Source organism: Rhineura floridana, chromosome 2 (assembly GCF_030035675.1).
Source record: "Rhineura floridana isolate rRhiFlo1 chromosome 2, rRhiFlo1.hap2, whole genome shotgun sequence".
NCBI classification, from domain to species: Eukaryota; Metazoa; Chordata; class Lepidosauria; order Squamata; family Rhineuridae; genus Rhineura; species Rhineura floridana.
In genome coordinates, this window is record NC_084481.1 from 68,229,938 (window position 1) to 68,257,666 (window position 27,729).

Here is a 27,729-nt window from a genome sequence, read left to right on the forward strand (position 1 = left end):
TCCGAAAATCTTCGAGTAAATTGTGCCGAAACCAAGATTATGGTTTTCGGCAAAAGGTCTCCTATCCATAAATGGTCACTCAATGGTCAGTCAATTGAACAATGTAGGACCTTCAAATATCTAGGTGTCCATTTTACCGACTCCCTCTCTTGGAAGAAGCACATTGAATTTACAAAAACGGCCACCTTGAGAACATGTGGTTCAATACTCACCTTTTCTCGTTCAGTGGGGGGTAATTTGATCACCCCGGCATTGAAAATCTACCAGAGTAAGGTACTTGCAAAGATACTGTATGGGGCCCCAGTTTGGGGATGGGAGGACTCATCTTTAGATATATTAGAGTCAATTCAAAATATTTTTTTTAAAAAACTCCTATTCTTACCATCTAGCACCCTGGCGGCGCTTTTAAGATCAGAGGTAGGCTTTCCTTCCATTAGAGCCAGAATTCATCTGGCCCTACTAAACTACTGGAGGGCCAGCTCACATCCTCCCTCTTCCAAGTCAACCCTAAAAATAGGCGTTGAAACCGCTTTGCTGGACAAGTTTTGGTCTCCTCAACTGGCTAAGATCTGTCAGTTATACCATATTCCTCAACAGATTCTATTAGACCAAACCAGCAAGTTAAGCCTCAAGGAGGCCATTTTTCATCATAGTGCTTGGCTTGATAGACTGACAACAATGAATTCTAAGTTCTCCAAGTGGTATGGCCTTTTCAAATATGATCATTGCAGAGCAAACTATCTGGACCAGATCTCAGTTTTGAAATTACGACAGGCATTTACAGCTCTCAGGTTCCAGACAATGCCAACTGCATCTTTGTCTGGCCAATATAATAGCATTCCATGGACCCAACGGTTATGTATCTGTGGAGCCCCCAAGGTTGAAGACCTTTCTCATTATTTGTTAAAATGTCCACTTTACAAACACCCTCGGGCCAAATTTCTGGATGGGCTTTTGCCTTGTGGGGGCCCAGAGCAGTTAGTTCCTTCTATTGTGTTTCTTCTGTCAGATACTGACCCGGAGATTTCGTACCGCGTGGCTCTCTTTGCCCTAGCGGCCTCAAAGCTTCGGGTAAAGTATCTAGCCGACAAGCAGTCGGCCTGACAGCTGCTGTTATGTACATGTTTTAATCCCTGCTTTTGGTGGGTAACGATAGCGCATTTTGTATTTATAAATTTGTATAAATTTTATGCTTATTTAAATTGCCTTCTGTACTGGCATCTCCTGCTAAGGCCTATGGCCAGGTAGTAAACAATAAACTGAAACTTAGATAACAGATATACAATATTGTGATATATATCTTTTCGAAGTATGTTTAAGATGTAGGTATTCTTCATTTGCATACAAAAGAAGGCAAGAGCACAGTTTTACTTTTCCAGTATACTAAGATACCAATCATTTAATCTCCTGTTCTGATCCAAATTTATTGCTTTGTGTTCATATCTTGCTAATTGACAGTCTGGAACCAGATGTGTTCAGATCTTATTAATTGACAGTTTGGAATCAGTACCAACCTGTGTTTTTTATGGCTTGCATAATGAAAGAAAACAATACTGAAAACGAATTGCAAATTTCAAGTCAGTAGCATTATCATCACAACAGTCTCATACAATCAGATGCATTTTAAATGGTCATGGCAGCTGCTTATATATAGGTGGACTTTATACAACTATGAGACCCAGTGTGGCTTAGTGGTTAGAGTGTTGGACTTCGACCTGGGAGACTAGGGTTTGAATCCCCACACAGCCATGAACCTTGGGCCAGTCACTGCCTCTCAGCTTCAGAGGGAGGCAATGGTAAACCTCCTCTGAATACCGCTTACCATGAAAACCATATTCATAGGGTCGCCCATAAGTCACAATCGACTTGAAGGCAGTCCATTTCATTTCATTTATGCAACTACAAATTTACCTGAATGCCATGTGAGTAGAACCAATTGTTGGGGCTTTTCAATGGAAACAGCTTGTCCTTCCACTGGGATGCCCATTCCATGACACAGGACCCATATAATTGGCCCTGCCTATATAGATAGATTCGATCATTTCAATATAGCCTCTAGCTACATGGGATCTGCCTGTGGGTCAGTGGCTTCCATGTAGAAGAGCTGGGAGAGTATTGAAAGAGCACCTCAGTATTGAAGCAGAATTAAAGCTGGCCAAAATTGTAACAGTAGAGCCCAGTGCAAAATGTGTTTGTTCTTATTAGTCCCCTGCCATCAGACAATGGCATCCACATATGAGATCCATATTACAGCTATACCAGCATAAAAATACAGGAAATAAGTCCAAGAAAGTGAGCCAAGCCACAGACTAAAGTCAAGAATGCATATACGTTACATGTAAAGAAAATATTTATTCATTTTACAAAGAGGGAGCACTGAGGAGATATCAGTGGGTCCAGGGAGTAAACAAAACACATTCAGGGAACTCAAGAAAATGAAAAAAGGCATTTTGAAGCTTAAACTTTGGCCCATTTGGTTTTGTGGTTAATCACAGTGCTTTGGTACTTCCCAAAATAATTCATGAGAACTCTGCTACAGTATTTTTTAATTCTTTGCCACCACCATCATCCTTTTAGTGTAGAATTTTTGATACTTTCACCAAGACAACAGTACTATTCAGAAAACCAAGAGTCCTTAATTGAATAGAAAATGAAAGGATTCAGACAGTCATAAAGTTGCAAATGACAAAATAAGTTTTCAGAGACGCATAGTTTCTACTTCCTCATGGCTTGGTCCCTACTGCAAGGACTGTACAATAGTATCAAAATGATTGGCAAATTTGCAATCTGAAATATGCAACATGTAGTCAATTACAAGATTGTCATTGGCTGTTGCACCATTAACTTTAAACTTATGTATTTTGTTTTACAGTTTTTTAATCTTGTCTAAATTTTGGCTTACACTGTGTATATTTCTACCTGGGGGAATTTGGGTGATGGGCGGGTTATAGAAATACTTAAACAAATAAACTTTAGCTTGCTTTTCTATTGTTCACCCTTTCAGCTAAAAACTTCTCATGCAACTTTTACTCTGACTTTGAGTGTGGCAATGGTGAGTGCATTGATTACCAACTTTCCTGTGATGGTATATCCCATTGTAAAGACAAGTCTGACGAGAAGTTATTTTATTGTGGTAAGATTATTTCTTTTATTTGGTTACTTGTATCTTGTTTTCATGTGATATTTCAGACTAGTTGTATAACTTGATCCATATGTTATTGACTAACACCAAATCCCAAAACCTGCTCTTATCTACCCTATTTATAGGAATTTTATGCTAATAATAAACACTGTCACTGTATTTCAATTTACCAGAAAATAGAAGCTGTCGGAAAGGCTTTAAACCATGTTTTAACCGTCGCTGTGTTACCACCGATCAAGTCTGTGATGGCAAAAATGATTGTGGTGACAACTCTGATGAAATAGGCTGTGAAGGTACGTGTGTGTGTGTGGGAGATTCTGCCATATAGTGTTTAGAAATGTAATATTTACTTAAAGATATTGTAATTTTGAAAAAATATATTCATTTGATGGGAATTGGGGTTTTTAGGGAGGATATCTAAAATAGTTCTGGTATTCAGTGGGGACATTTATTGGTAATAATTGAAAGTGTGAATTCAGTTTGGTGATTAGTTCAGAAGCTCTTGAGATTTAATAGTAATTTTAATATAAATATAAAATTCACAACCCTTGATGCATGAGTGAAGCTTGGCATACTAAGAATTATTTAAGTAAAATTAATGGGATGCAGAACTAAGGGGCAAACAAAAGTGTTGGCTTGCACCTTGAACAGAACAATCCTAAAATATGCTTTTCTGAATTGTGGCCATGATGTGTGTGACTTTTTATTTTTAAACAAAGCACATTTAAGCTTTGTATTTAATTTAGCAGCAACTTTAAACTCAAACACCACAAATAGTACAAAATACATGTATATTTCCTCACTACCAAACCCCTCCCAACCCTTTACCCTATAGTTTCAGGATGTACTTCAACAGAATTTCGCTGCGCAGATGGAACTTGTATTGCAAAATCAGCACAATGCAATCAGATAATTGATTGTTCGGATGCTTCAGATGAGAAAAACTGCAGTAAGATTTTTTTTTTCATTTTTAACCATTCATTTCTTCTACTATACTGACGTATCACTGAAGTGTGATTAATTAGTGCTATTTAATTTTGTTGTTAATAGGCAGTATTATGAATGTGGAAGCTAAGCAACCACTGTCAAATCCCAGTGATAAGATCCAATTTGGAAATAATATATTCTAATATATTCCATTCAATTTTGTGTTCCTCAGATAACACAGATTGCACTCACTTCTATAAACTTGGAGTCAAATCTTCAGGATTTATTAGGTGTAATTTTACTTCACTTTGTATACTACCAGAATGGCTGTGTGATGGCTCTAATGACTGTGGAGATTATACAGATGAACTAAAATGCCCAGGTAATTGGGAAAATAACAATTATTTATATCTTCATTCATGATAAAGAATTAAGCACCACATTGTGGTATTGTTTATTTATTGTATTTTCTGTTGGTTTTAGACTGAACATGAGTGGAGTTCTGTTCATGGGACACTCCTGCAGACAGGAAGGAGGCAGTTTTGGTGCCCCATATGTCCCTCTGCTTTGGGCAGTTGGGGGATTCTCCAGAATAATGCAGGAAGTGGCATGGATGCCTGAAGGGGAAGCGTATTGGCAAAAATTGTTTTCCCCCTTCCTTCTGAGGGAGTCTTTGCTGGATCAGAATCCCAGCCATGACTAGAAAGAGCCGTTCCATTCAATTGATATTTGTCAATGTATATTTTATCCAATGTTCCATGATTACTAGAAATGCATTGCTTACTTTATTTGATTTTATTGCAGTTCGAAACAAACATACATGTGAAGAAAATTATTTTGGTTGTCCAAGTGGGAGGTGTATTCTGAATACCTGGGTATGTGATGGTCAAAAAGATTGTGAAGATGGAAGTGATGAATTACATTGTGGTTAGTATCTTTCCTCATTGTGGTTAGTATCTTACCTTTAAATCTTGGATAATTGTGCAAAAGAGCTGTTAATGACAATCTTTGCAAGCAAAGTAATACAATTCAGCTCAGTTTTTATAAAAATCTTAATGAACAGCTTAACATTCAGACAAATTGATATAGGCATGATATATAGCAAACACTATGTTTTCCCCAAGTAGCATGCCATCAGGTGGGCTGTAACACCGCCTAGCATCCAAAGTCAGGAATGCTCAGGAGTCAAGACTTGAGCTGCTCCTTCTGGTTCTCACTCCAGTCCATTCCTGCCTTCATCCACAGCACTTCTCTCCAGCCTTAACTTTGCTAATTCCCTGTTCTCTGTGAGTGTTAGTCTGTGTGAGTGTCTTGTCTGATTGGGGCTTGTGTTTTCTGTGAGTGGGGTTGCTATTTGAGTGTGTTTTGTGGCTTTGTGGGATTTTTTTATTCCCTTTCTCCAGTGGGGCTTCTTCCCCCCCCCGGGGGGGGGCTCACGGCTGTAGTCTTAAGAGTTTTTCTGTCCAGTTTTTTTCCTTCTCTCCCTTAGCCCCTTCTCCAACAACCCATCTCTTCAACATTCACAGATGCAGCTCTGGAGCTTCTTTCCCATTCTTCAGAGAAGCTGGCTGTGATGGGAGAAGCCATTCGTCACCTCCTGGACATACAAGCCATAGAGCCAATGAGTCTGGATGAGTGTTACTGGGGAGTTTATTTCATTTTGTTTATGATTACCAAGAAAGAGACTTCATGGAGAGCCATCCTAAACCTCAAATTCCTGAGGAATTCATTAAGTATTGGCGCTTCAAAATGGAGTCCCTCTCCTCTATTGTGGAAGCAATCCAAGAGGGAGACTTCTTGACATCAATCATCCCAGAATCTTAGGAGAGGTTCCCCATTCTGCAAGCCAATTTAGACCTTCATCACAAAAGATGCCAGCCTATCTACACGTGCCCATACGACCGGCTCACAGACACTTCCTGAGGTTCGTATGGCAAACTCACTTCTAGTACTGGGTTCTACCATTTGGCCTCTCGTTGGCTGTGAGAGTGTTTACAAAGGTGATGCTTATCTTGATGGCCCATCTTCATTTCCAGGGTATCCACATCTACCCATACCTGAACGATCTTTTGGTTCAGGTGGGCAGTTTGTATCAGGCAACAGCCCACATGCACTACACCCTCACAGCCCTGCAAGACCATGGTTCCTTAGTCAACCTGGAGAAAAACCATCTTTCTTCATCACAGAGGATCCAGCACTTGGGGGCCATACTGGACATAGCCCAAGCCATGGTGTATCTGTCTCCAGAATGATTTTCAGGAATTACAGACATGGCATGCCTTCTGATGCTCACCAGGATGGCCAAAATCATCATTCTTGTGAAGGCCTTGGGGTCTATTCATGTCCACCATTCAGATCATTCCATGGGCCTGACATCATACCAGACCTCGCCAGTGGGCTCTTTTGCCCTTTCAACTGGATGCAGCCAACTCTAGTCTTTCTCTCTACCTATGCTCTTCCTTCTGGTGGTGGTCATCATCCCAGAATCTTAGGAGAGGTTCCCCATTCTGCAAGCCAATCTGGACCCTGATCACAAAAGATGCCAGCCTGCTTGGTTGTGGGGGGCGCTGCAACTCCCAGTTTGTTCAGGGCACCTGGACTGCAGCTGAGGCAGCTCACGGTAGATGGTTGGAACTGAGGGCCATTAGTCTGGCTCTGCTGCATTTTCATCAGCAGGTTTAATTAATCCATGTTCCGGAACAACAACACATGTGAAATCACATCTGAACCAGCAAGGGAACACACGCTCAGAGTCTTCAGGTGAAGACCACCCACATTTTCAGTTGGGCAGATCATAATGTGTTATCCTTGAGAGAAAAACATCTCAAGGGAGAATTGAACATCGCAGCAGATTGGCTTAGCAGGCGGCAGGTGGTTCTGTGGGAGTGGAAGCTTCATCCCAATGTCTTTCATCAGTTGCAGTGTCAGTTTGGAGATCTGTTCACCTCGAGACACAACACTTAGTTCTCCCTGTTCTTCTCAGGATACATGGAGGCTAATACTGAGTCAGTTGACACTCTCCTGGTGCCTTGGCAGGACAGCCTACTCTGTGCCTTCCCATCAGTGCCATTGTCCAGCTGGATGATGAGGAAACTTAACCAGGAATGGGCTCAACTTGTGCTTCTTGCTCCATGCTGGCCACGGTTTTCGAATCTTCTGACTCTGTCAGTCGGGAAACCATGGAGGTTGCCAACACAGCCAGATCTTCTGGCGCAGGGTCCAATTTGGCATCCAGATCTCAATTGGCTGAGCCTTTAGGCATGGTGTCTGAGCAATGCCAGCTGACCCGATCGGGATTTTCTCAAGAGGTCATCAATACAGTCCTGGCTTCTAGGCTGCCCTCTACAATGTGGATTTACCAAAGTACATGGTCCAAGTTTTCCAGCTGGTGTGTTTCCTGAGGATTTTGGCTTCCACAGTCACTGTGCAACAGATTCTCAACTTTCTCCACAAAGAGGTGAAAATGGAGCTGAAGCCAAATACCTTGCATGACCAGGTCTCCACTATTTCTTCTATTTTATCAGTTACACCATTGCCTGCCTCTCTCTGCTCCCATTCCTTGGTCAAGCATTTTCTGAAGTGAGCGGCTTCACTTTCACCACCAGTGCTTCATCGCTTCCCCACCTGGAGCCTGCAAAAGATGTTGCATGCCCTGCAGTGGCCTCTATTTGAATCTCTCAGGACAGTTCCCCTATGAATGCTGCTCCTTAGGGTCCTTTCTTTGTTGCCATTACCTCAGCGAGATGAGTGTCAGAATTGGGGGCCTTGTCCTCAACTCGCAATCTGTGTAAATTTCATAAGGACTCTGTTATTTTATGCACCGATCCATTGTTTAGGCCTAAAGTTAATCCGGTTTTCCTTTGTAACCAGTACATTATTCTGCAATTGTTTGTCCCAGCCCAACCATCCTCTGAAAAAATCCTGGCATTCGCTGGATGTCTGCAGAGCCCTAAAAGTTTACCTGGCCCGCACTCAAGACATCTGTTTAATGGAGTCATTGTTTGGTACTTTTCATCCTAGGATCATAGATAAGAAAGTTTCCAGTGCTACCTTGTCCTGCTGGCTATAGGCATGTATTGCTCTGGTATATGAGTCTCTCAAGCTTCCAGTGCGTCAACATCATGGCACACTCCACCAGGGCTGCAGCAACCACAGCTATGTTTGTCACTAATGGCCCTCTTGGGGATATCTCCAGATCTGCTGTTTGGTCCACGACGAATTCTTTTATCAGGCACTATAAAATAGATTGTTATGTTTCTGCTGAAGCCGCCTTTGGGAGGCATGTTCTGCAACAAGTGGTATCTCATGTTTAGACAGCCTGGGTAGATCCTCCCTACTGGGACTGCTTTGGTACATCCCATCTGATGGCATGCCACCTGAGGAAAACAGACCATTGGTCTCTCCTGAAAGGTGGTTTCCCCAGGTGTCATGCCATCAGGGCCCTCCCTGCTGCGGGGCTGCCTATATATTCTTTTTTTTCTTGTAAGTTATTTTCAGTACACGTATTGCTAAGTCTGTTATCTGATCATTCATTTTATGGTGTTCTGAAATAGTCAAGACTTTATTGCATGTATTGTGTGTTTTTGCTGCTCCTGTGTGTGTGCAGTTGTTTTTTCTATGAATTTCTTTTGTGCTATGTGTTCGCCATGCGACTGCTGTCAAGATATCCTTCTTTGGCCTTGTCTGGAATGGACTGGAGTGAGGACCAGAAAGAGCAGCTCAAGTCTTGACTCCTGAGCATTTCTGTCTTTGGACACTACGTGGCACTATAGACCACCTGATGGCATGATACCTGGGAAAACCACATTTCAGGTGAGACCAAAGGTACGTTCAGTTACTTGGTCATTTAGGCTCCAATCCTATACATATATAGCCAGACATTAGTCCAGCTGACCTCCATAGGGCTTACTTCAGACAGCGATGCAGCTAGGACGTTGGAGCTGAAGTCCTTGACCCTATAGCCCAGCTCCCCACAGTGGCAATCAGAGAGCAGCATATAATGACAGGCCCCATGTCAGCACCTGCATCAGCATTACTATTATATTTATTACTCACTTTTATTGTAAAAAATGAAGTCAAAGTGACTTACAAACATTAATGGGCATACCAAGACCCACCAGAGCTGGCACTGGTCACTGCAGCATCCTTTCATCTTATTTTTAAAACGAATTAGGGGGTGGCTGGCCAGGCATGCCCATGGCTGCATATGCTTATTTTATTATATTTATTTTAAAATATATAGACTATCGTTTTCTACAATGAAATGGTGCTTATTCTCAAGTAAATGTGTTTAGCATTAGGGTAGCAAAAGCAACCTTCATTTTATTCCTATAGTCATATTGGTGCTATGATTTAAGTGAGTTTAAAATGCAAAAGTATACATATTCAGAGTATTTTTTTAAAAAAAAAATCAGGGTTGATTAAAAACACATTTTTGCTGTAACATCAGAAATGTAGAAGCAGTGTAAGTCATGGAATGGCAGGGGAGAGGGAAGACAAGAGAAATATTAATTGTGTGCTTTACAACTAATGCACACAGCTTCTGAAACATGGAAGGAAGGCAGAAAGTCCACTAAGTCCAGAGTCTAAGATTATCTAGATGATGACTTTAAAGCAGTCATATATAGGATTATGCTATTAGATTCTAATCTGGAAATCAACAAGTTTTGTTATGTTGGGTGTTTAATGTGTGGTTTCACCCGGTCCTTTGAAGTATCAGAGATGGTTAGGAACAGAGGCTGTGACTTTAGTTAAGATTATGTTATGCTGAAATACAATTTGCCCCAAAGGGATAAGATAGTCAGCATTTGGTGATATATTTTGGTGTGATTATAGGATCCAGAGAAAGAGGGGAGAGAGAGATTTTCACATATTTTTCATTACAGCTGCAGTCACAATTCCCTGAAAAACTGCTCTAAAGATCTATCTGGAACAGTGAGGGAGGTGTAAGTGGGGGCTGCGGCAGAAAGGGGGACTCATCAAAATCTGCCTTCTCACAGTAGGAACCTACCCGTGGTACCACATGTGGCCATTCATGTACAGTATATAATATTATATACATCTATTGTAGACAAGAACATGTGGTAGCACATGGGAGGCTCTGGCTGGAGTCAAAGGGAAGAGATAATTTTGACAATTCCCCATTCTCTCCTGGACACCCATTGCCACTTCCCCCTTGTTCTAGAGCAACATGTGTGGCATCTTTAACCTAGAGTCACAGTACGACACAGCTAGGGATGGGGGAGAAACTGTAGGCATCTTAGGAGAAATTTGCACAAAAATGCTGATGAATTTTTATGAGGTATTAAAATTTGCAAATTGCTGTAGAAATGTAGAGAAATGAATTTTAGGATTGGGAAAGCTAGTTCACTCTAGTATTTTGTGCACAAACTGCAGTTTGTTGCCTATAAATATGAAGTAAAAAGGCTGTGATGGAAGAGCACAGGCCTGGCTAAGCCCCTTGATACCTTTTAAGCTCCATGTGGTATAGAGCTTTTTCTGGCTGAAGGCTGTGAAGGGGAAACACAATAACTGACAATCCACAAGTTCCCTCTGAGCAGTTGCAAAATGAGTACACAATAGAGGAGGGGAGGAAACCAGGAGAGAAGAGGGGTCCAGGGAAAAAGCAAAAACCACAAACTGAATGGAGTGAGCTGTGATATGGAGGGCTGAAGAGGAAGGAGAAATTACTGAAAATTAAGTGATGGTCCCTTCCATGAAAAGTACCTGGTGAAATTAAAATAAATATAGAAAGTACTAAAACATACCATTAAATTTTAAAGTTAAAAATGATGGAAATACTGAAAAACTAGCCTATTTTTCTATCTTTACCTGTTGCAGTTTCCAGATGTTATTACAAATGTTTGAACATTGTTAACATGAGATAATTTTCTTGTTCTACCTTCACTTAATTATTTTTATAGAAGATTTTGAATACTTAAAATTATATTTGAATTATATTATTTCCTTAAGGGTTTTCTCTAAAAAAACAGACAGGCAGACAGACAGATCATAATTATATTAATATAGGATTATAGCCAACTATGGCATCTCAGTTACACAACAAACCCCCACTTGCACAAACGGAACTTCCCCATCCTCTCTTTTCCCTCTGTGCCCCCAAAATCTGCTCCTGAGGATTGGATAACTCTCTGTAGGAGATTGGGAGGTGGCTGCAGGGGGAGGAAAAGTAGGGTGAAGTCTTGATGCATCCACTGGTGCAATGTTGGATCTTGCTCATAGTTTTTAGACAATAACAAGCAGAGGTTCCATCACTGAAATGCCAAAAGTTTAAAAACTCTAGGTAAAATTAAGGTTCTTCCTCAGATGAAATCTCTGCAGAAATTTCAAGGCAACTTAATGAAATTTGAATAAGGTTTGTTAGGTTTCTCTCTGTGTTTACAAAAAACAAACACAACTATATTTCGTTCGTTACAAAAAAAGAGAAAGAAATCCCGTGCAAATGACTGTGCCCTCCAGAGGGACTCCATCAGCCCCAGCCAGCATGGCAATACACACAGATGATGGGAGCTGTCATGCAGTTCTCACCCCTGCCTTCGAGCACTATCTAGTATCCCTTCTCTTCCCTTTGATGAGTAGGAATGATAACATGTTTTGCTTTTGCTGCAGCACTCTTCTTCAGTTTCAGGGGGTTTAGTACCTACTAATATGGTGGAATACTGAATGTTAAGTCATTCAAAACATTTTTTTCAATTTTCCTTGAGAGGGCCTATTAATAGTTATTACTATTAGATCCCACAACACCTTTTTAAGCCAAGTTAAGAAAGTGTGTAATTGTTTTAGGCTTATTAATTGTATATCGGTTTAGAGCTGATTTTTACAATATATTCATGAGACTTTAATAAAATGCCTCAAGTGGGCAAATGTAGCCACTTCATATCATGGAAAATTTGCTTTAAAGCAAACTATGTTTTGTTTTCTTTGCATGTAAGAGGACATGGATATATTTTTCCCCTGAATAGTTTTGCATCCTATGTAGCATGCTTTTTAAAATAGTAGAATAACAAGAATGCTTTTTATTTCCATTTGGTAAGGATGGGAGATAGTTTATGATGTGATTTAAAAAATAATAATCAAGCTAAGTTCATATTAATAACGTCTGGGAAAACACAGCAAAATTTCATTTGAGCTTTAGGAATCTTGGAGCAAATTTCCAGCTGGTCAATCGGTGAGATGAATTTCCTCAGAAATTTCTGGAAAGGATTTTGCATGTTAGTAGAACAAAAGTATGCCAGAACTTTTCCATAGTTCCATAGTTCAATTGACATTGAATCTATTCCTATTGAACATAAGTGACACATATCATATTTCCTTTTAGATTCCTCTTGTTCATGGAATCAGTTTGCTTGTTCTGAAAATAAGTGTATCTCTAAACAATGGACGTGTGATGGGGAGGATGATTGTGGAAATGGCTTGGATGAAAGTAAAGCTATATGTGGTGAGTACTACATCTGAGTAGTAAAGCTATATGTGGTGTAAGTACTACATCTGAAAGTAAAGCTATACGTAGTGAGTACCACATCTGAAGTTGCAACAGTCATATTTAAAATAATATGGATGATACAACTTTAAATTGTAGGTATTCCTGAGATGTTTGGGAACTGAATGTAATTCAGTGGGATTTACAAATGCAAGTCATCTCTAGTAAAATAAATAATTAACTTTCTTCAACAAGGTGTTTGGGTGCTGGCTGGAGTTGTACATTTATACTCAAAACCTTCCAGTTTTCTTTCTTCATCGAATGTACATTAGTGAACAATTGTCATATACAATAGGCACCCTGACCCAAATTTAAATTTGAAATCTCTTTGATATGTTGGCAGATTAATGGGCATAATGAAATACAAGGATATTATTTTCCCCTTTAGATAATAGAGATTGTTCATATTCTGAACCTATGATGCTTGGGAAAGTAGAGACTATTCCTAAAATCTGTCTCTCTAGAGTCAAGCCACATGTCTATTGGGTACTTGCTTTTCCCATGATTTGGCAAGGAAAGTATTTACATGCACGCACGTGCACACACACACACACACCTCTGTCTGGGGAAGCAAGATAAATTATCACAGTTCTAGGACAGATTCTGGCCAGGCAAAAGCACTCAAGGAAAGCACACAACAGATCCAGTGAAGGGCACATCTTGTGAAGAGGGTGTGTGACTGGTGGATAATGCCAAGGGCTACATACAGGAAGGGCTACATTCTGCACACAGACCCCTGTTAAGTGATAAGATTCAAGCAGTATATAGTCCAGGGTGAGGTAACCTGCCATAGAAGGGACTGGGCAATAGTAACATCAACAGTGATTGGCTAATAAGTAGCATAAGAGCTAAACCCCTGAACCAAAAAAACCCCCAGAAAACATTCTGGGAAAAATATATCTTCTAAAGTTATCCCTAGACCATAAACAATATTAAACCAACCCATTTCAATAGAAGAAATACAAGAAGGAATTAAAAAAAAACTAAACCCTTTTAAGTCATCCAGCTATACAGGATTTCTTTTTAAGCAAACCTTCCAGGACCAATTGGCTCCTTTTTCTACTAAAATTATTTTTAGACATACAGAACAATGGGCAGATCCCTGATACCTGGAAAACTACAAATACAGTGGCAATCTCCAAGCCGTTGAAGGATCTTGATAAATATTGTCCAATTTCATTATTAAATGTTCTCAAAACTTTTCATTAGCCTTCTAGCAAACAGTTTGGTGACTATTTTACCTACCTATGTCCATCATGATCAGTGAGGCTTTATTTGGCAACACTCAATAGCCCTTTCTACTCCCCAGATATTAAACACAATTAATTGGAGGCAAAGCCACCAAGACCCTATAACTATCCTAGTCCTAGATGCCACCAAGGCATTTGATCACTTGGAATGGAAACTTCTATTTACTAAATTAAGTAAAATGGGCTTGGACAGCCCCTTTGATAGACTCCTGATTAGACTTTATCAAGATAGCTTAGCAAACTTATGAACTGCTTTCCCCATTGGCTGGGGCAAGAAGCAGGGTTGCCCTTTGTTTCCCCTGCTTTTTGCACTGGCCATGGGTTCCTTAGCTTTGCTTTAAAAAAATAATCAAAATATAAAAGGGCTTGTAATTAATTACCAAATGTCATTTAATAAATGTTTGCCAATGATGTGGCTTTGATATCTATACAAGTTGTTATGGAGGAACTGAAATTTTATGTTGCTGGTTCAGGATTTCAATTTTCAGATGCCAAATCAGAACTCCTGTGTGTGCATACTCCACCTGACATGAAAAAGTATCTTCAAAAAATATCTGGCCTTAACATTTAGAATTCATCTTTTAAATATTTGATGGGTCTTCATCCCCCCCAAATTTAAACTAATTAGAGACACTAAACTTTAAAACCTTAATTAAAGATGTTATTTTTAAACTTAAAAATGGGATACCCTCATGCTATCTTGTCTTGGCCATGTTACTGTTATTAAAATGATGATCCTGCCACATGTTTGTATTTGTTCCAAGTTCTACCAATTAAAATTGCTGAATCCAAATGAAAGGGGTGGCAAAAAATCTTAAGCAAATTTATCTACCAAAACAAATGGCCATGCCTCCCACAGTCCCATTTTATATAATTCTATAACTCAAGTGGTATAGCAATCCCTAACTCTAAGTGGTACCATGACGCCACCCACTTACACAGGATACTCATTCTCATACAGGGGGCTAAAAATATATGTTGGTCCTTGATGGAATTTGATAAGGGACAAGAACTGTTAAGATGGCTACCCTTACGCAACTATCCTTGACTTTCCAACCCCTTAACTTCCGACCTAACTGTTTGGAAAGCTTGGTACCCAAAATTGGCTGTTCTGTCGCACTGCTGATTTTTCATTCAAACTTCTACAACACTGACAGGATAAAAGTCTTCAAAAGTTGGGAGGGTGTTGGACTATATTGGGTATGAGATTTTTAGAAAAACTTCAAACCACTTACCAGACTAGAACTACAATTGAAATGTACCAATATTCTACACAATTGAAGTAATATACATCAGGTTTTGCATTTTATCGATCAGCCTGGTATTTTGGTGGATGCTATTCAACACATATTATTTGAAAACTTGATTTACACTGCAGATCCTCTGGACAAAGGTCTTCTTTCAAGAATTTATAATATTATATTGTTGTGCGCCTCTCCAATCTCTGAGCGGTGAGATTTCAGGAATCCCTTCACTCATCCAGGGTTTGGTTTCCTTTGGGAAGAAGGTCAGCGGAGACTGCGGTGTCTTTATGAAATATGGTTTATTTACACACATTCCAACCTGAGCTTAGGATGGAGGGGTTCAAGGCATCAGCAGTCCAACATCCAGCTTTTCCATCTGTATTACAGGAGGCACCCCAAATGCCATGGTGCAGAGAGCCAGTCTCTCTGCCTGCCTCCAGTCTCCAAGCATTCTCCAGACACAAGTAAAACTACAAGCCTCTCCTGGGCTCCAGGGAGGGATGCTGTCCTGAAGAGTTTCAATGACAAAAGGGTCTTCCTGGCCCATTCCCCAGTTGCTGGGCAACCCTTTCTCCTACCTGGCCACTCTATTTGTTTAGCAAAGGAGACACTCATATGACCAGCAGAGCGAGTTTCTTTCCCCCCAGGCTCAAGTCTCCAAATCAGAGGCTGGAAATGGGACCCACAGGGATCATCCATCCAACCCCCCCAAATTCATAACAATATAAAGGTTCAACAAGAATGTGATGGGAACAATAATGACTCTCATTGGGAATGGATTTGGGATAAAGCTCCCTTTCGCTCATACTCCAACAGAATACATGAAAATGTGTTTTAAAAGTATATGCCCCCACTTTTATTAAGCAGAATCACCAGAACGAATGCAGTAAACTGCTGGAGGAATTGCAGGGACCAAGGTTCCTGCTTTCATATATGGTGGTCCTGCCAAAGGTCCAGCACTTTTAGATCAAAATGTTTCACTTGGCTAGACTGATTACCAATCAAACTATTGTTTTGGATCCAAAGATTGCTCTGTTGTCAATATATGATTCTGAAGCTCAAAATCTTTCCCCAAAAGACTACATCATTCATCTCATGATAGCGGCAAGATTGACTACGGAGGTAGCTAAACTCAGATTTAATGGGAATTTGATTTCAACAATTATGGAACTTGGTCCTCATGGAAGAACTAACAAAATATAAGAATGAAGAAACAATAAGAAGTCAGGCAAATGTTATGCTGTTTGGTTTTGCTTTATTGGATACGTTGCAACAAAGAAACATGGATGAAGAGCACCAGCATCCCATGGTGACCTATGGAAAGATACATTTATTTGATGGACATAGCAGTTTGATACCCTTTTCTTTAGAAACAAAATGATGTACTCATCTGTGGGGGCGGGGATGTTTACATTGTGTTATTTGAAATTCAAAAATACAAGTTTTTAAAAAGTAAAAGTGGGTCCCATGCAGTAGGTTGGGCTTAGGCAGATTTGGGGACTTTTCCCTCATTAAACATAAGAATTTTGTTTCAAGGATGCCTTAGTTGTTACTGAGGAATAACCTGAACATCAGTGAAATGTTTGACACTGTACTGGAAGACACATATAACTGGGAAACTGAAGATAACCAACAATGAGATGTTTTTAAATTTTTGGCTCTCATGTGGGAAACATAATGTTTAATAAGAGTAATGTGTGATAGTATCTGGAATAATCAAAAATGTTGGTAATTCTTTCTGTCACACTTTTATATATGGAGTTTATTCATGAAACTATCTAAACAAAACATATTTGTATTCTATCTACTCACTAAGGTGCCATTGCATTATAGGTATCACCCTCAGCCCAGGCAATAAAGAGATCAACAGTCCTCAAGAAGCCTTGTGGCTGCATTAGAAAACACTCTCCTCCTGGGGATCAAATTTCTCTCTGTGTTCAGTAGAGAGGACCATTTAAAAATATTGTGATTATTAATTGATTTATAAACTGCTTACATAGGTAATTAAAATACACAGTAAAACAATCCCATCAAAACACTAAACATGTTGTCTGGCCTAATATCCTATCTCCATCTAATTTGAGGTTGGTGAGCAAAATTCAAAATTACTTGGCACCTAGACTTTTCGTTCAGTCAACTCAATTAATGATTGGAGCTTTATCATATATTCTGCAGGATATAATAAATATATGTGATATTTGATATTACACTTAAAACGTAAAACCAATAACATGTTAGAGGAACATTAATATTGCTCAGTAATTTGTAAATGATAAGTTGATGAGCAATCTCCAAGTTCCTCATACATATTATCTTTGTTGTTTGACTCAAGATTTTAGAGATAAAGAAAATTATATTCTCTATTTTCTTAACAAAATCATTTCAGAACATAAGTAACAAAGTCACAAAATATTCAAAAGTATACCTTATGTTCAATAACTTAAACAACATTTTTTTCAGGCTCAGTAACCTGTGCCCCAGACATGTTCAGCTGCTTAGGTTCCTATGCCTGTGTTCCTCAACACTGGCTTTGTGATGGGGAAAGAGACTGCCCTAATGGAAGTGATGAGCTTGCTACAGCAGGATGTGGTATGAGCCATTTTGCAAAACATATAATTATTTTAAAATAATTTCCTTGCAATTATCTTTTTATTTTTATTTTTTCAGTTTTAATAGATGGAGCATTTGGTTGGTTATTTCATCCTCGACAAGTTGAAAATGTTACGTAGTAGACCTGAACAAGTTGGGCAAGATTCTCAATGGATGTAAAGCAATACTAAATGTATAGACTTGGATTCCAAGCAGTGTAATGGCTTACTCATTGCCATGCATGTTGGCTTGTAGCGTTCATCCTGATTTCTGGGGTACATTTGGGCTCAAGGTGCACTTTTCATTGTGTGATTTACACATAAGTAAACCTACAGGGATAGGACATTGTCACAAATTTTAACCTGTACAATATCCCCAAATTTCAGCCAGTTGCTGCTTACTCTTTTCTTTCTGGAAACAAAAAACCACTGGGGTCCAAAACTACCCCAGAAATTGTGTTTACTCAATATGAATGAGGAAAGGGTCAGCTCAGAAAAAATTCTATCTCCTCTGAATAAATGTTGTTGTTTTTTGTCTCAAGGTGCTTTGCTGAAAACACAGGGAAAAAATGGTCTCTGGGGGACAAAGTTACTCAATCCTTGCATTGGAAATCTCATTGGGATACAAATATACCCCAAAGACGGCCAATGTGATTTTTTTTTTTACCCGGTCTGGATGCCCTCCTTTGTGGTTGGGAAAGATCTGGGTTTTTTTATATATATATTTATTAGTCATTTTTCAGGGCCAGTTCTCTAGAGTGGCAACCCATAAGCCACGAGGGGCTGTCACTGAAAGGAAATTTTGCCTTTCCTCCCATGTCCACAGAAGTATTCTTTGTTTATGTATGCAGTGGAGTGAAGTTGCATCTCTGTCTTCCTTGTTATTTTCCACAGGTAGCCTGCCATCAGATTGGGTAGTACTGCCATCTAGCGTCCGAAGGCAAGAATGCACTAGAGTTAAAACCTGGGGCTCGAGCCCCTCCCACTCCAGTCTTCATTCTTGCCTCCGTCTGAGGCAGATCGGAATTTAGACAGAGCGTAGCTAAGTCTTTATTTTCCATAGGAAGTGGGCCATCACTGTGGGAAATAGTTCCACCTATCGTGCGAAGGCAAGAATGTTTTTGAAGTCAAGACTAGGGGCGTCATGCCCCTCCCACTCTCCAGTTCATTCTTGCCTTCGTATGAACAAGATTGGAATTTCACGTAGCATTTAGCTAAGTCTCGTATTTGTTTGTCTTTTTCTCTTCAAAACCTTTTTTCTGTTTTTTGTGTCTAGCCTACTGAGGATCCCCTCAGAGACCGCGGCTGCGGCTCTCTTCCCCCTTTCCTCAGGGCTATTTAATTTCTTTTATTCCCTTGATTGGGGTGCTCCCTCTGAGACCGCGGCTGCGGCTCTCTTTATTTTTGCAGTTTCAAGCCCCCTCCCCCCCCGTAGCCAGGGGGCTCCCTCAGTGACCGCGGCTGCGGTTCTCTTTTTGATCACTTTTGATCGCTTGTGAGGGAAGGGGAATCCCCCTCCCTCCCCCCCCTGATCGTTGCCGCGGCTGCGGCTGATCCGATCTCAGCGGGAGCTTGCAGCTGCGGCTCCCGCCGTTACTACTTTACCGCAGATCGCCCTCGCTACGTGGCTTAAATCCCACTGCGAAGGGCTTTACAGACCGCGACGGCGGCTCTCTCTGCGGCGGCTGCCATTTTTTCCTCTACCTGCTCTTCCAGAGTTTTTCCAACCGCTACTGCGGCTTTCGGCGAGTCCGTGCTGGCCAGCCCTTCCCCCAGTTCGCTTGCGACGGCCGCCATTGCTCCTTCTCCCTCAGCCCCCTTTTGATCGTTTTTTCCCACCCGTTTTTTTCCGGGCGCCATTTTTTGAAATTCAAAATTCCCGCCTTTTTTGTTACCATCTATTTAGCTTCGGATACCTCCCCTGCAGGCTATCTATCTGTATGTTTGTGTATATGTGCTGCTGACAAACTTACACAAGGCTGATTTACACACATTTTTACTGTGGCTGTAATCATAGTGGCTGAATTGTATTATTAAGGCTGGAGCTCCAATCCTAGTGGGCTGGATTGTATTATCAAGGCTGGAGCTTTAATCCTAGTGGCTGGATTACATTATCAAGGCTGGAGTTTTAATCCTAGTGGCTGGATTACATTATCAAGGCTGGAGCTTTAATCCTAGTGGCTGGATTACATTATCAAGGCTGGAGCTTTAATATCAGTGGCTGACTTGTATTAAATCTGATTTACATTACATATCCTGCCCCCTATGGGGCCGTGAACAAGCCAAAAACCCAGCCCACAGCACTAATCTGAGTGTGCCAACTCTAAAACAGCCTATATTATATTAACGTTGATACCTCTGTGCATTCTGCCCCCTCTGTGGCAGTGCATTCGCCATCTGCCAGTGTATCCTACCCCCTCCGTGGTAGTACGCTGTGCCAGTTCGGGTCTTTACATCCTGCCCCCTCCGTGGCAGTGTACTGCACCCAGGTTCATATAAGATGGCAGAACAGCCAGGCATGTCACCATCAACACACATGGTGCCAGATCAGCCAGACATGCCACAATCAGCCAAGCCACAACATACTAACACGTCTAAGACCAGACATGCCAAAGCACTGGCTAAGACAAAACATCTTTCCAGCCATAGTAAACCAAAGCGCCCTCGTTATGTCTCTGTGCCAACAACCACCACAGCACAGACACACATAAGTGATATTTTCCATTCTCCTGCTACTGCCTCTGACGAGGAAGAGTTTGTTGGCTTTCCCCCTCACGGTTCGCCTAACGAACCTACCTCTGGCTTACCGCCTCAGACATCTGTTCCAACAGCCCACCAGGCACATACATCTCACACATCTGGTCTGCAGCTGTCTCCTGATTTCCTCTCCCAACTCCAAGCCATGCTGGCTTATTTCACACAAATGCAGTCACTACCACAGGTTCCTGCCATACCCCCACTCAACATGGACCAACGCGCGTTCCATGCTGCTCATCCTTCCTGCTCGCCAGATCCCTTCGATGTAGCCAGAGGCAGATGTACGGACGAAGCCTCGTATGCGGAGGAGTTAACTTTCACTGACCATGTTGAAGGAGACGACTGGAGCGACTATTCAGATCATGAGGAGGATACATCGTATCGCTTGTTCAATACCTCAGATTACCAACCGCTCGCACGTAGGGTACTTCATACCCTTGGTCTCCAGACTGCGCCCTCAACTTCGTCCGCTCCAACTCTCAAAGGGGCCAAGGTCCTCAAATCCCCTGCACCTACTGAACACTACATCCCGGTGCCGGACCCAATTGCCAAATTAGCTTCCGAAGAATGGGCCCACCCGCTCAAAGCTCGACGCTTCAAGAACATGGCTGACAGACTTTACGCCCTAGCCCCAGACTTCGCCACCAAGTTAGATGTCCCTGGCATAGATGAACCGATCGCTCGCCTCGTTTCACGATCTATCTTGCCCAGGGAAGGGGAATCCCACCTAAAAGATACTACTGAACGTCGAATAGACTTCGCCCTCCGCAAGAACCACGACGCCACTGCCCTAGCCATGCGTGCCTCCGCCTCAGCCTCCATCTTCTCCAGAGCATCTATGATGTGGATGGATGAACTTCTAGAGGATGATAACCCTGATCCTGTCGCCTTCAAAAGAGCACTATTGAAATTACGTAAGACAGCAGCCTTTGTGGCCGATGCCACTTTGGATGCCACCCAATTAGGGGCACGAGCCATGACGACTCAAATAGTCCCTCGTCGTACCCTCTGGCTTCGCCACTGGCAAGCTGATTCAGCGGCCAGATTGAACCTGTCCAAGGCTCCTTACTCCGGATCTCTGCTCTTCGGCGAGGAAGCTCTAAAGGCAGTTCTGGTTGATCCAAAAGACGCCCATAAACCGGTTCTAGCCACAGTCAAGAACATCGACCACAGGCCCTTCAGGCGATTTCCCTCCTTTCGTTCTAACCAGCCTTTTCGAGGAACGCGGCCAGGAGGACGAGGCCGCGATTTCAGACCCTATGATTCCAACGCATTCAGGGGTTCCTGGAACCGACGCTTCCAGGGCAGAGGTCAGTACCAAGGGCGCAGGGGCAACTCATCGTCCTCATGTAGGGGAGGTCCTCGCCTACACAAGTAGTATTAACGCCATCCCCATAGGTGGCAGATTACTTAATTTTGGAGATCGATGGCTGCGCCTTACTAAGGTCTCCTGGATCAGGGACCTCTTCACTTATGGCTATACCATAGAGTTCTGGGCAGCCCCATCAGACAGATTCCACCCGTCTCCTTGCCCAAGGGCACCAGCCAGGCACAACATCATGCAGACAGCTATACATCACCTCTTGCACATAGCGGCAATAGAGCCAGTTCCCACAACTGAGAGATCGGAAGGGGTGTACTCCCTCCTATTTGCTGTGCCAAAACGAGATTTATCTTGGAGGGCGGTATTGGATCTCAAGTTTGTCAACCGTTTTGTAACATACCGCAAGTTCAAAATGGAATCTCTCCATTCCATTACCGAGAGTCTGCATGAAGGAGACTTCCTGGCTTCTATCGACCTTAAGGAAGCGTATCTCCATGTACCCATTTGCATAGCCCACAGAAAGTTTCTTCGGTTTGCTTTTGGCCACCAACATTTTCAATATAGAGCGATGCCTTTTGGCCTCTCCTCTGCTCCAAGAGTGTTTTCCAAGGTGCTACTCATCCTAATGGCTTACCTTCGGACCCAAGGGGTTCATATCTACCCATATTTGGATGATCTGCTCATACGGGCCAAATCTGAAGAGCTGGCTCATCATCATTTAATGATCACCCTCAATGTTTTGCAGACCTACGGCTGGCTTGTCAACTTCGACAAAAGCCATCTCCAACCAACCCAACGCCTACTACATCTTGGGGCAATGTTGGACACCCTGCAGGCAATGGTCTTCCTGGCTCCAGATCGCATCACTACCATCACAAGCATCGCAAGGTCCCTGATGCAACAAACATCCACAGACGTCATGCTTCTCGCCAGAGCGCTCGGGATGTTTATCTCCACAATCCACATTGTGCCCTGGGCTCGAGCTCACACTCGGCCCCTTCAGTGGACTCTGTTGCCTTTTCAAAAAGACATTGCCAGCTCCAACCATCGCAAAGTTCGTTTGAGCCCCGCTCTGCGCCTCTCCTTCCGCTGGTGGACCAAGGTTCAACACCTCTCCAAGGGCACGTCGTTCAGAGAACCCTGCAGAACCGTCGTGACCACAGACGCCAGCCTCATAGGTTGGGGAGCCCACTGCAACTCCCAGTACATTCAGGGGGTTTGGCCCAACGCAGAGCAATCTCGAAGCATCAACTGGCTGGAACTAAAGGCTGTCCACTTGGCTCTATGTCATTTTCAGTCTCTGTTCCCTTTGCATCATGTGCTCATTCGAACAGACAACACGTGTGTAAAATCACATTTGAACAGACAGGGGGGCACCAGGTCTCGTCCTCTGCAGGACTTAGCCTCCCTCATCTTTGTCTGGGCAGAACAACATCTACAATCCCTGAAAGCAGAGCACCTCAGAGGGATTTGGAATGTGACAGCAGACTGGCTCAGCAGACAACAGGTCTTCCCGGGAGAATGGAAACTTCATCCAGCCATTTTCCATCGTCTCCAGTGTCGATTCGGCGCCCTCTCAGTCGACCTGTTTGCTTCCAGTCGCAATTGCCAGCTTCCAAGGTACTTTGCTCGATACCTGGACTCAACAGCAGAAGCAGTGGATGCTCTGACAACACCGTGGCCAGACGGTCTATTGTACGCCTTTCCTCCCATACCATTGTTAGCCAAAACCTTGAGGAAGGCGCGAACCGAAAGGGCACAGCTGGTTCTGATAGCACCATTTTGGCCACGCCGACCGTGGTTCTCAGATCTTCTGGCAATGTCAATGATGGATCCTTGGACACTTCCAGTAACGCCAGACCTCCTATCCCAGGGCCCAGTACTGCACCAGGACCCTACTTGGCTCAATCTAACAGCGTGGCGTTTGAACGGAGACACTTGAGGTCAGCTGGACTGTCTGACGCTGTGATTGATATTATTTTGGCCTCGAGAAGACCATCTACCACTCGCATTTATCAACATACCTGGGTGGCTTTCTCCAAGTGGTGTCAGTCCCACCACCACGATCCATCCCAGGCCAATGTGCACCAGGTGCTCCAATTTCTCCATAGTGGCTTTATGATGGGACTTCGACCCAACACTCTACGTCGACATGCGTCTACTCTGTCATCCATTCTCTCAGTGTCCTCTCCTGGAGATCATATTTCCTCACATCCGTTCATCAAACGCTTTTTTAGGGGAGTCGCCCTACGTTCTCCGGCTGTTGTCCATCGGTTCCCCTCATGGAGTTTGCCGAAAGTCCTGCAGGCTTTGCAACGCCCTCCGTTTGAACCCATCAGGACTGTGCCCCTACGCATACTGTCCTTCAAGGTCCTGTTTCTGATTGCAATCACATCTGCCAGACGGGTTTCGGAGTTGGGCGCATTGTCTTCTGCTAGACACCTCTGCGTCTTCCATAAGGACTCTGTTGTGCTGAAGACTGACCCTTCCTTTCGTCCCAAGGTCGATTCAGTTTTTCATTGCAACCAGGACATTGTGTTGCCTTCCTTTTGCCCGGATCCTACCCATCCTCTTGAAAAGGCTTGGCATTCGTTAGATGTCCGGAGGGCTCTCAAGACCTACCTGTCTAGGACCCAAGAGATTCGACGAACGGAGTCTCTGTTTGTATCCTTTCATCCAGGGTCTATGGGGCATAAAGTATCCAATCCTACCTTATCCCGTTGGTTAAGGGCATGCATTACCTTAGCATATGAGTCCCTGAAGCTGCCAGTTCCTGCTAGTATAACAGCTCATTCTACTAGGTCAGCTGCCACTTCGGCTGCTTTTGCTACTAATGCTCCTGTTGCCGATATTTGTAGGGCCGCAGTCTGTTCTTCCCCACACTCGTTTATAAGACATTATAAAATTGATCATTATGCCTCTGCTGATGCTTCTTATGGCAGACGAGTGTTGCAACAGGTTCTTAATGAGGATTAACATGTGGGTGGTCCCTCCCTATATGGGTTGCTTTGGTACATCCCACAGTGATGGCCCACTTCCTATGGAAAATGTACCATTGGTCTCACCTGAAAGGTGATTTTCATAGGAAGGGGCCATCACGACCCTCCCAGTTGGAGGATGACTAGCGATTTTATCAATGGGTTACATGTTATTGTTTCCATATTATATTTAAATGTAAGAGTGAAGTCAAGACTTTTAGTTCTGTTATGTTATGAAGTTATGTTAGAGTCATGTTGTTATGCATGTGACTATTATGTTATTTTCCTGGCAGGCCTGTTGGCCTTGTTCTTGTATTTTTAGATATCTCTTTTAGACTCGCTACGAATGAACTGGAGAGTGGGAGGGGCATGACGCCCCTAGTCTTGACTTCAAAAACATTCTTGCCTTTGCACGATAGGTGGAACTATTTCCCACAGTGATGGCCCCTTCCTATGAAAATCACCTTTCAGGTGAGACCAATGGTACATTTTCAACTCTTCTCCTTATCGCTTTACCTCTTTATTTCTTTGGGGTTTCCCCTGAGGCTCCACCAGCAGCAGCTGCTGCTTTCCCGTTTAGCGGGGGCTCCGCAGCTGCAGTCCCCCCCTCCCTTTTTTCCATTTGTTATTCAACCTTCTGAGCCTCCAACAGCAGCAGCTGCTGCTCTCTCTTTTTTTTGCGGGGGCTCCACGGCTGCAGTTCCCTCCCTCATTTTTTCCGTTTGTAATTCAGTCTTCTGAGGTTCCAACAGCAGCGGTTGCTGTTTTATCATCTAGCAGGGGCTCCGCGGCTGCGGTCTCCCCCCTCCTTATTTCCGTCTGTAATTCAGCCTCTACATCGGGAAGCTTGCGGCGGTAGCTCCCTCGTGGACACCCCGCCCGTTTCCTCCCTCAGGGATTACTGAAGCCTCTTGTGGCGCTCCCGTTTTCCCGCCAACCCCGATATCACTGCTGCTGTTGTTAATTATTTATTCAATTCTTTTACAGAGGCCCCTCAGCCCGGCTGTTCATTCAGCCCGGCTTGGGCTTAATTAGGCTTACTGATATCGCCTCTCTCGCCTGTTTTTTGGCACCCTCTGTTGGCATATCCTTCCAGCTGGCTTCCGGCTGTTTTCAAACCCTTCTAGGGCCTTAGTGAGAGGCTCCGATATCACGGCCGCCATTTTGTTTTGTTTTTTGCCGCTTTTTTCTTTTCTAATACTTTTCTCACTTGTGGGACTTGTGTAGTCTCCTGTTAACAAACATATACTCACCTAATATATTCACCTAATCAGTATTTCCCTCAGACACATCAAGTAGCCCTGTTGTGGGACTTTTGTAGTCTCCTGTTAACAAACTTATATTCACCTAATCAGTATTTCCTTCAGATACATCAAGTAGCCCTGTTATACCACACCTTCCCCATTGTGTGTGTGTATATTTGTAGGTGCACATCCAGTAGCCCTGTTATACCACACCTTCCCCATTGTGTGTGTGTATATTTGTAGGTGCACCTCCAGTAGCCCCGTTATACCACACCTTCCCCATTGTGTGTGTGTATATTTGTAGGTGCACATCCAGTAGCCCTGTTATACCACACCTTCCCCATTGTGTGTGTGTATATTTGTAGGTGCACCTCCAGTAGCCCCGTTATACCACACCTTCCCCTTTGTGTGTGTGTATATTTGTAGGTGCACATCCAGTAGCCCTGTTATACCACACCTTCCCCATTGTGTGTGTGTATATTTGTAGGTGCACCTCCAGTAGCCCCGTTATACCACACCTTCCCCATTGTGTGTGTGTATATTTGTAGGTGCACATCCAATTGACTTATGCTCCACCTTTGGCGGCGCATTATTCGTCTGTGCACCTTGGCGGTACCGCACCTTCCCCATTGAGTGCGTGTATCTAGCCCTGGCCACACTGCAATTGTTAAATAAGGCTTATCTTTTCTGGCAGTGTAACTAGCGGTCTCGCACCTTCCCCATTGTGTGCGTGTACTTAGCTCATGGCCAAGTTGGCAGTGTAACTAGCGGTCTCGCATCTTCCCCATTGTGTGTGTGGACTTTGCTCGTGGCCAAAGTGGCAGCGTAACTAGCGGTCTCGCACCTTCCCCATTGTGTGCGTGTACTTAGCTTGGCGCCAACCTTACCCAAGTCGTTATTTTCCTCATGCTGGGCGTACTTACTCCTGTCATACTGTCTCTAGTCTGTCCTATACTATTTCTACCTTAGCTCTGTTACCGCTCCTTCCCCATTGTGGGCGTTCATTCAGAGATTGACATGGCGGATTTGAACCCTGAGGTGACAATATCCCCTGAAGCAGGCCGTCCATCACCACGCCAGCCAGCTAAACATAAACACGCCAAGGCAAAAGCAAAGACTAAACACCTGTCTGGTCGCCGGGCGCCCAAGAAGGCATGCTACGTATCACCCTCGCTTCCAGAGAAACCTCACCATGCAGCCGTTCCTGCACTTTTCCAGTCTCCTTCTGAGTCATCAGAGGAAGAGTTTGAAGGATTCCCCAGTCAAGCTCCTCAAACTCCGCCTGGGCAGCCTCAAATTCCTCTTCAGGAACAGGCGCTACCGTCTTCCACTCTCCCAGGGATACAGTTGACCCCTGTCTTCCTGCAACAACTACGAGAGCTGCTGGGGTGCCTATCCCAACCCCAGCCTTCTCTACATTTGTCTTCTCAGCCCGGAACCTCGCGACAGCCCAGCTCTGCGAGACACCCTGGTGACAATACTGATGCTCTGCTACCCTCTCCTAACCCATATGAGGTGGTCAGGGGTAGACTGGACGTAGAGCAATCTCAGACTGATGAGTACATGAACGTTTTTCAGACTGACCTGCATGAATGGAGTGGGGAATCTGACCAGGAGGAGGAGATCTCCTATCGCCTATTTGACCTGGCTGATTTCTCTCATCTGTCACGTAGAGTCATGGACACTCTTGGCATTCAACCAGAACTTGTACAACCGGTTGTCCCTCCTGTCAAGGGTGCCAGAGTTCTCAAGTCCCCCAGATCAGTGCAGCACTT

The 27,729-nt window shown here is 43.2% G+C and overlaps 1 protein-coding gene across 1 annotated transcript in view; it reads left to right on the plus strand.

The window, feature by feature from the left end:
- Window positions 1-27,729, plus strand: part of LRP1B (LDL receptor related protein 1B) — a 524,827-nt gene that overhangs the window by 295,760 nt on the left and 201,338 nt on the right. The window contains 7 exon segments of the mRNA XM_061608878.1: window positions 3,005-3,133; window positions 3,316-3,441; window positions 3,984-4,091; window positions 4,302-4,451; window positions 4,874-4,996; window positions 12,408-12,527; window positions 17,524-17,652. Coding sequence (XP_061464862.1) covers window positions 3,005-3,133; window positions 3,316-3,441; window positions 3,984-4,091; window positions 4,302-4,451; window positions 4,874-4,996; window positions 12,408-12,527; window positions 17,524-17,652 — 885 coding nt within the window.